The sequence below is a fragment of the Galeopterus variegatus genome, unplaced genomic scaffold (assembly GCF_000696425.1).
Source record: "Galeopterus variegatus unplaced genomic scaffold, G_variegatus-3.0.2 Scaffold182, whole genome shotgun sequence".
In the NCBI taxonomy this organism is placed as follows: domain Eukaryota; kingdom Metazoa; phylum Chordata; class Mammalia; order Dermoptera; family Cynocephalidae; genus Galeopterus; species Galeopterus variegatus.
The window spans coordinates 482984-492788 of NW_007726293.1; the positions used below are offsets into that span (position 1 = coordinate 482984).

Here is a 9805-nt window from a genome sequence, read left to right on the forward strand (position 1 = left end):
TTATTGTCTTATTTTCCTGTCCAACAAGACAGTGAGGGACTGAAGGCTGAGACCAGGTGTTTTTACTTCTCTACCTCCAGTGCCCTATTATTTCTGTTGAGTGAATGAATTCTGTGAGCCCTGAAGCAACTTGACATATAATCAATCACAAAAGTCATGAAAACATAAATGTGAGAAGAAAATATTGCATAAAATTCTGACTCTAGCCTAGGTTTCAATCACTTGGGATTGTTAAAATTAATGTAACCATAAGCTTTCCAATGGTCTTGTAGGGTTACCTAATAGGGAGGCTGTTTGCAAACCAGTTACTTGTGAGCCACAGCTGCTGAAGTTTCTCTTCAAATGAGGTTTTACGTGTAGTAAAAATAACTGGGGCAGAGGTAAATGAAAAGTAGGAAAATATACTTCATCAGATTTATAATATAATAGCAAGTCCTGTAACATTAAATACAATAAACATTGGAGCATATTTTAAATTATGGGATTTTAAACTCTGGATTGGTCTGTGGATTTTACTACCCAACATCAGAACACTGGGGAAGAAGGTTGCTTTCAGAATTAAATGAAAATTCTTCACTCTTTATTTAGTACTTCTTTTAGCACACAGTGTACAGCTTCATAAATCCCAACAGAACCTGCGACACCACTAGTGGAGAACTGCACATGACAAAGACAAGGGACACCAACCAACTTCCCACCATACAATCAAGTAAGATATTTTAAAATCAGTAACTATCAAATAATATCTCACTAAAAATGGTGCTTTTGACAAAAACTGAGGATTGTTTTTATTTATATTTGGCAAGAATTGACATTATTCTTTTATGAAGTATTCATGATGCTTCAAATTGTTTCCCATCTGTAATATAATAACCGAAAATAACTTGTAGAATTATTTTTTCCCCAGTCCTCATTTCAAAGATCCTCGTTATCCACGAAGTCCATTTCAGCTTTAACATCAGGCTAGATGCTTCCATTACAAGACCATGATGGTTTTAGAAACACATTTGTAGCTCACTGAACTGTATTATCTACAATATACAAGACTTGGCATATATTTAAATTATTGAAAATAAAGTACAAGGTGTTTTATTTTTCTTCATGGTGCTTTCAGGCAGACATCAGGATCTCTTCTCCCTAAAGAAAAATAATAACAAAAATCAAGAAAAGATAAACTAACAAACTATAAAATTACAAGTTAACTGGAACTTAAAATACACAGGAATGTAATGAATTTTTAAATGCTAAATTTAGTAAGCAAGGCTCATAAGAAAACAACCTACATGGTCATCTCTAAACTTTACATGATATAAGGAATCTTGGCATGAAATTTTTATTTTCGTTTTTGTTAAAAAATAAAATAAAAATAACATTTCCAACTGCATAAAACTCACAATGATACCACACAATGATATGACTCAGGCAGCTATTATTTAAAACTGAGTTATAAAGAATGGAATACTGGACAAGAAAAGAACAATTAGTCAATTTGTAAATTAGAATTCTATTCACATTTCTATTATAAAGGCTAACTATTCACTAATTTAATCTCCACTTGAGTCTAATTGTCAGTTTATGCCTGAACCTGTCAAAAAAGTATATAACAACCATTTTCTTTTGTCATAATTATTTATTGTTTCAATCAAGGCTTTAATTCCAAACAAATGATTAACCCCTTTCAACAGAGGAGTAAATAATAACGTATTAGATAGCTACAGATATTGGCTGGTATTCAGTCTTTAGCATGACATACACGAAAATAGCTTTGCTCAGGAGATGCAACAATTCGTGCCAGTGGAATAATAAAGTCTATCAAGTTAATTTCCTTTGCTACAGGAAAATTTCATTAATTCAAGCATCACCAAATCAGAAGTGAGAATTATGTAGGCCAGGGTAACATTAGCCTTTACGTCCCAGAAGGAAAAAGATAGTTTTACTAAGCAAAGGTAAAAGACAGCCCAGGTGTGTCTGAATTATCCCATCTTTCAAATTATTTGTCTCTAAATTAGTGAAATGAAAATGGTACTTATGTATCTAAAAAAGGGCCTGCAGAGAACACGATGGAGCAAGAGGGGTTAAAATGTTGTGGGCTCATAGAATTTTTGAGATTTTTGCAGAGGCATAATGAAATTATAGCAGGTAAACGGTCATCTCCTACTTGGTTTGCTGTCTATATCTACTTTCTCATTACATTTTTCTTATAGAACTTGCAACTGATTATATGGTTATGAATAGCTGACTTATAACCCTGAGCTTCCAAACCCTGCCAAAAATTAACTATACACCATACCTGTAGTACCTTGTGTACTTCTAGCTGAGGAATTCTTCTCAACTGGATACTGCAGAGGTATTACAATACCTTGATCTGGCTTCTGAAATGCTGAAATGAGATTTTTTATTTTCCGGAAGAATCTTTTATGTACCCCAGGTGCTGTCTGGAAAATAAAATGCCAAGCAAATTATTTACCTACCTCGTAATAATAACCAAAAAAAAGCCTACAAAATGTGCAAAGGATGCTTAGAGAGGTAACATTTGTGTAACTCGTTCAAATATTTGAAAACATAAAGAAGGAAAAACAACTTTCCAGAAGAGCTTACTTTGGTTGGCTGAATTTCCCTGCAAGAGGAGCTAATGAGCTGTCATTTCAGTTCTCCCAAAGGTGGTGTTAGTCCGTCCAAGATCTTGTTCATCACCCTGCCCTTCCTGCTTGCCACCCATCGTACATCCCAAACCTCTAAGGGTACACAGGCCATTACCCACAATGAATTCACCAACAGAGGGGATGCAGTTAAACACAGGAAAAACACAAATCCTATAGGTCATTAATAAAAAGCCTGAGGAGCCAAAAAAGAAAAAAGAAAGCCCCAATAACTCATCCTCCCTGTTATCATTCCACAATATAAAATGCTATACAGGAAATTAAAAATTGACTTCTATGATATACACAATGCTTGGCTACAATCTTCATATTCTTTAACCTCACAATGTATCATGGTTCATCTTTCACATTAAATTCTTTCCTTCTTAGGAAACTTCTTTGTTCTCCCCAAAATTGTCTTCTCTGTAAGAACTTCATTGTGACAAGGTTTTCTCTATGACGTGAAAATGACAGACTATATAAGGTCACCTTTGTTTATTTGTTTTCAAAAAGGTGGTTATTTGCAGGTTGCTATTAAAATGTATTCCTTTCCTGACATCAGTTCTCTTGCAAAGACATTGCCTGAAATCAACAACAATTTCCTGCAAAAGCTTATGAGCCAAGCTTTAGGCATCAGCTCAAAACTGTCATTTTACATAAAATAAAATAGTATTGCTATGAGCAATTGAACAATGACTAGGCTTTTCTTAGAAAATTGTTTTTCAGCTATTCCATCTGGGAGATTTTTGAGGTGGGAGCTGTTTGTTTTTTAGCATTTAATGAGAAAACATGAAGCAGGAATGCAGACTTTTGTCAATTATATATATAGTGTGCTAGAGATATCACACTGTCCATAGTAACTCTCAGTCATTTCCTACATTGGGGTAAGTATTTTTTCATTGAAAACACTGCAAAAGTTATTTTAGCTCTAAATTACTGTCCATCCACCCATATGTTCACAGTAGATGCAGAACACTCTCTCACCCAGCTCCATCTCTATGGTCAAAACACCTTCCTAAAACTCTCCTGAGACCTCATCCAAAATAACATGGTCATTCTTGCAGAGGTTCAAACAGTTAGTTCTTCAGCTCCAAGACAGAATCTCCAAATTGCAAAGGTATACCATAGGCACAAAATACCTCCTTATATCTTCCTTTAGTGCACTTTTTCATTTTTAAAGCACTTTCTCATCTCTTGCCCCACCATTTTATCACAGATTGGCAGTTATTGGCTGATTTGGTTATTTCCATTTGACATATAGGAAAATGTAAATACAAAGAAATTAATCAGCTTATCCAAGGTCACAGAGACAACCAGAGGCAGAATTGGCTCTGGATCCCAGGACCCAGACTCTTGCCTTTCAGAATTAGGATTGGACCAAACAGGTTCTAGTGAAGCTAGAGTCACCAACCAGGAGAGAAACTATACACTCTCCCAGGTGTGGAAAGATTTTAAACCACACATCTTTGTAGCTGTTCTTGTGGCTTGTAAATCCACTTATCAACAGAAGCATCATTTTTATGGGGACTGATATGCAGTTAACACTTGATTATTCATGCTAACAGAGAGGAATAATAACACTGGATATACAGAAGCAATTTGAATTTGGGATGCAGTGTTTTGTTGGAAAATGACTGACCTAATTTATAGTGCTTTGCTTATGTTAAGTGAAATTACTTAGCATCTACTGATCTGATGATCAAATACCCAGGAAAGCCCAAAGGTGATGAAGTTGCCAGGGGGAGGCCAGTACATTATTTACAATGTATTGCTAACAATGTACATATAATAAATGACAGTTGACTATATGTAGAATTCTTTAAATTAACAGTTTAGCAAAATTTTAGCCTGAGCCACATGAGATAAGTTAATACACTAGGAAATAATCTAATTTAAAAGCCTATCTAAAAGTAGAAAAATACATATACTTGTCTTTCATAATTCAGTGGATCCAGGGTTCAATTTCACTCCACTCTTTGAAACAAATCTCAGACTTACCTAGATTTCTAGCACAATCTTTGCACAGAGGATAGAGTGCTACTGCCATGATTCTTTCTGCAATGTGGCAAACTAAAATGTTGTTCCAAAAAGCAGTGTAAATATCTATCATTTACCCAGTTTTGAGAATACATTTACCACAAGAATTGTACCACGGACAACTCCCATCCTGTCACTAAACTCAGCTATTGTTCAAATTTGCACATTTCCCATACTGTCACGTCTTAGTTATCCATGGAAACATGTTTTGGATCACAGCTGATCTTCAATATGCTCTAGAGAAATTTCTTCCAGTCAGGTGTATGAATTCTGAAAATACACACTGGTTTAATATGCACCATGGCAAAACATAACTAGGAAGGCAAATTTAGTAGATAGAAAAAAAGTGCAATATACATTTCAAAAATTAAAGAATGTTTTTTAACTGTTCTCTATTAGGGGGATAATCCATGCCAATCTTCTGCTTCCTTGGTGCAGAAAATTACAATACTACTTTATAAACGGGGTCAGATCAGAAAACAGGATGAGGGGGCATTTATGTTCAATAAGCCCTCTCCTGCTTAACATGATCACAAGCATGTAACAATCTACGCGTGATGTTATACTTGAAATGGAGGAAAATAAATTTTAAAAAATGGTTGCTAAGCCCTAAGAATTTAAGATTTTTTCCATAAAGAATATGCCTCAGCAGCTAAAGGGTACTTCTTTAGGGAGAAGGGTTATTTCTGGTCAAATTATATACAAATATGTATGTATGTTTATATGTGTATATATACTATATATTACATACAGTTATTCTTCATGGTAAATTAAGTTTATTTCTCATTCAATCATCTCTACAGTGATACAGAGAATTTTTAATAAACAGCTATAAATAGTTTGATTAGAAATGGTACTGCTTTTCCTTTAGTTAGTATTACAGTATTAGTTATTCTGATATAAAACAATGTGTTTGAAAACTTGCCTTAATTTATCTCAGTAGTTCAAAACATTTGTAGTATGTAATTTGTACTTTCCAGTTTACTGATGAATTTATAAAAGTAGGAGCTATTTTAACTTTTTAAGTCTCAACTTTAGAGTTTTTCAAATATATAGATTGATTGAGTTATTAATACAGGTTGATATTAGCATTTATGTTTCCAAAAGCTCATAATGGAGAACTTTCATTATAAAGACAAACTCTTTTAAACAGAAAGCAGAGAAAGCATTTGAGGTTGAAAGTTTCAGTTGTAGAAGCCTCTACAACTGGTAAGATGTGATATACTACTCTGGTGCGTGGAAACAGATTCACTCTACAGGCATTTCCTGCAAAGGTACAATGGCTTTCAAATGTTTTCAAAACCATAAGAACCCTTTTTCCTAACAAAATATTATTCAGAGCCCCAGTTTATAAGTGAAATAAAAGGGAACTACTCATATTGAAGCCAAAGTGGTACCCAGAAGCATACCCACTTACCTCTTCCTCTCCTTCTGCAACCCTTCAGACAGCCCCAAGTCCCCCAGGTAGAAGAACCCTAAGATTCTGCAAAGCATAGCTTGAAAAACACTGCAATGTTCCCTCTTCTCTGTTCCACCGATCCATGTCCTTCCCACATAGCTCAGCTGGGAATCCTGCCTCCTCACATACTGCAGCACTGATTACCCTAATACTTGGGAATCCCTCCCTTCTTTGAACTTCTGTGCTAGATAACTTAGCACTCAACTATATACAATCATATTGTTCAGCGATTTTCAGGAGTTCACATATCTGAGTGTTCACTATGTGCCAGGCCCTGTAGCTAACAGCTACTTTACAAGCATTATCTCATATACTCCTCAAAATGAGCCCTGTGAGTAAGGGACGCTTCTTAGGCTTGTTTTGTAGATGAAGAAACTGGTTCACAGAAAAGTTAAGTAATCTGCCTGAGATCATAGATTATCAGGGAGGAGGGGGGACCAGACCTGGAATGCAGATTCATCTGACAACAAAGCCCAGGCTCGCACTGCTGTTTAATTTCTTATTGTATCTCTCCAAGGATATTATAGGCTCTTAAAAATACATGAATCATGTTTTTTAATCTTCCACAGCAGCAACACTTGTATTAGTATCATTCAGTAAATAATTGCTGATTTAATTATTTTACCTAGTTTTGATATGCTTTCTCAAATTTCACATAGACACTAAAATTTTGACATACTACCTCAACTTTTGTACCTTTCCCCTAAAGTCACACAATTCTACACAATGAGGGTTAAACGGGACTGGGACCAAAATTCTCTAAAGGCTATGATCCATGAACATTTTTAGATTGAAGCTTTAGTGATTTAAATCTGAAAAATATTTTGGTTGACTGCTCTTTTATAAAACCAGCCTAAATTTCAAACACCTCCCTGATACCCACAGAAGCAAAAATAAATAAAAGAGCTATACCTCAGCACTCCAAGAACCTGTTTCTGTCTGGGACACTCGGTATGTATAAATGTAACCTTGATACCTGTGAAAGAATAAACTTCCATTACTGAAAAATTCAAAAAAAAAAAACAATGAATGCTCTAAATTTGAGCTTACTGTTACATATAAATATTACATATACTGAAACACACATATATTATGTCATTACATTCATAGGAAGAAAGCCCAGTGAATCTAACTTGCTTGCATATTATATCTACCTAATCACAGTTTCCAATGAGTCTTCTTTATCTTTTCATTTTTTTAAACATGGGAACTCACACTCCTAAGAATTTGTGTAGTTGAGAGACTGGACAGAAAGAAACTAGGGACCTGTTGTGATTGATGAAAAACATGAATTATTAAATAATTTTTAAAAACTGCAGTCTTATTATTTTGAAGTACATGTAGAGACTTAAGGTGAAAATATTTCACTGGGATAAGGTACTATCAGGGCAAGTTAAATTAATATTTATATTAATAATATTATTAAAATAGTATTCGAGTAATATTATAAGTATATAATACTATCATAAGAATATAATAATTATATTTTAAATTAGAATTATATTATTATATATGGTAATACTATATTACCATTATTATATTAGTCTATAATATAACATAGTAGTAATAATAATTTGAATTTAAAAAGAGGGCTACTAAAGTACTTGAAAGCAGCTTGTCCTTTTAGACGGAGTAAACATTCTCCCCCATTACTCCATTTGTACACATATTGTATACCCGCATAATTGATTTCAACTACCTGCCAAGAGTTATACATGCTGTATTAGTCTGCTCAGCTGCCATAACAAAATACATAGACCGGATGGCTTAAACAAAAGAAATTTATTTTCTCTCAGTTCAGAAACTGGGAAGTCCAAGATTGAGGTGCCAGCAAGGTAGGTTTCATTCTGAGGCCTCTTCTCTAGGCTTGTGGGTGGTTGACTTCTTTCTATGTGCTCACATGGCCTTTCCTCGGTGTATGTCCATGGAGAGAGAGATCTCTCTCTCTCTCTTCCTCTTCTTATAAGGCCACCAATCCTATGAGATTAAGGCCTCACCCTTATGACCTCATTTAACTTTATTTACCTCCTAGAGATTCTATCTCCAAATGCAGTCACACTGGGGGTAAAGATTTCAACATATTTTGGAGGGACACAATTCAGTTCGTAGCATTCCACCCCTGGCCCCCCAAAATAAATGTCCTTCTCACATGCAAAATACATTCATTCTATCCCAACAACCCCAAAAGTCCTAAGTCATTCCAGCATTAACTCTAAAGTCTAAAGTCCAAAATCTCATCTAAATATCATCTAATCAGATATGGGTGAGACTCGAGGTACCATTCCATCTTGAGGCAAAATTCCTCTCCAGCTGTAAACCTATGAAACCAGACAAGTATGTGCTTCCAAAATACAATGGTGGGACAAGCATAGGATAGACATTCCCATTCCAAAAGGGAGAAATCAGAAGGAAAAAAGCATGACAGGTCCAAAGCAAGTTCAAAACCTAGCAAGGCAAATTACATTAGACCTTAAGCCTCCAGAATAATCCTTTTTGATTCATTGCTCTGCCCTTCAGGCTCACTGGGACAGCAGTGTCATCTCCACAGCTCTGTGGGATGGCCCTGCCCCTTTGGCTGGAAAGACAGCACTTCCCATGTGGCTCTGCTGGACATCAGTCCCGCCCTTTAAAACCAAGGTAGGTAAGGGAGGAACTGGAAAAGGACCATGAAAAATGACTACATTGTATAATATTGAATATACTAATTTTCCTGATTTGAGCATCACATATTGCACACAGGTATAGATATTCAGCTCCATACCCCACAGATATGTAGAATCAACTATGTTACAATTAAAAAATAAAAAGTAAATTAAAATTTTTTTTAAAAGGTAGAGGCAGCCTAACCCCCCTGGGCCTGTGTTACTCTGGGCCTGTGGTAGCAGTGGCAGCCCAGATGGTCTCTGAATTGCCTTTAGGGTCATTTTTCTCTTTTTCTGACTGATAATGCATGTTTGAAGCCAAATGGCTCTACCATATTGTCCTGTTCTCTTTGGTCCAAACTGGCAGTGTCTCTGTGGCTTTTGTCCAAACTCTATTCCCAGATTCTGCTGAGATGGCTAGTTAACATCATGGGTAATCTTTTAAGAAGTGATAGTCCAGCCACACCCCTGGTGTTCTCTCCAGAACAAGCATCCTCATTTTTTGTAGTATGGATAGGCTGAGAATTTTCCAAATCTTTAAGTTTTGGTTCCTTCTTGCTTAACAATTCCTTCTTCGATTCATCTCTCTCCTTTCTCACTTTACTATAAATAGTCAGGAAAAACCAAGCCACTCCTACAACACTTTGCTTAGAAATCTCAGCTAACTATCCAATTTCATTGCTCACAAATTCTACCTTTCACGCAACACTAGAACACAGTTTAGCCAAGTTCTTTTTCATTTTATAACAGGATCACATTTCTTCCAGTTTTGAATAACATGTTTTTTATTTCTCTCTGAGACTGCACCAGAATGAAATTTAATATCTATGGTTCTGTGAACATTCTGTTCATGACAATCTAGGCCTTTTCTAGCATGAACCTCAAAACTCCTCCAGGGCCGGCCCGGTGGCACACTGGATAAGTGCGCCACTTGGGAAGCATGGCGGCGCTCCCGCCCGAGGGTTCGGATCCCGCATACAGACCGGTTCCCACTCACTGGCTGAGCGAGGCGCGGGGGCGACGCCGAG

General features: G+C 36.0%; 1 protein-coding gene across 3 annotated transcripts in view; it reads right to left on the minus strand.

Annotated features, from left to right (window-relative positions):
* SH2D1A (SH2 domain containing 1A) overlaps nt 1-9805 on the minus strand; it is a 22373-nt gene continuing 12568 nt past the window's right edge. The window contains exons 2-4 of one of the 3 annotated variants that reach the window (XM_008564218.1): nt 7048-7111; nt 2291-2435; nt 1-1137 (exon numbers count right to left, since the gene is read on the minus strand). In XM_008564218.1, the coding sequence (XP_008562440.1) occupies nt 1100-1137; nt 2291-2435; nt 7048-7111 (247 nt within the window). In that variant the 3' untranslated portion in view covers nt 1-1099. Of the gene's footprint in view, nt 1138-2283; nt 2436-7047; nt 7112-9805 lie in introns of all 3 variants that reach the window. The other 2 variants (XM_008564223.1, XM_008564228.1) reach the window with 2 other exon arrangements.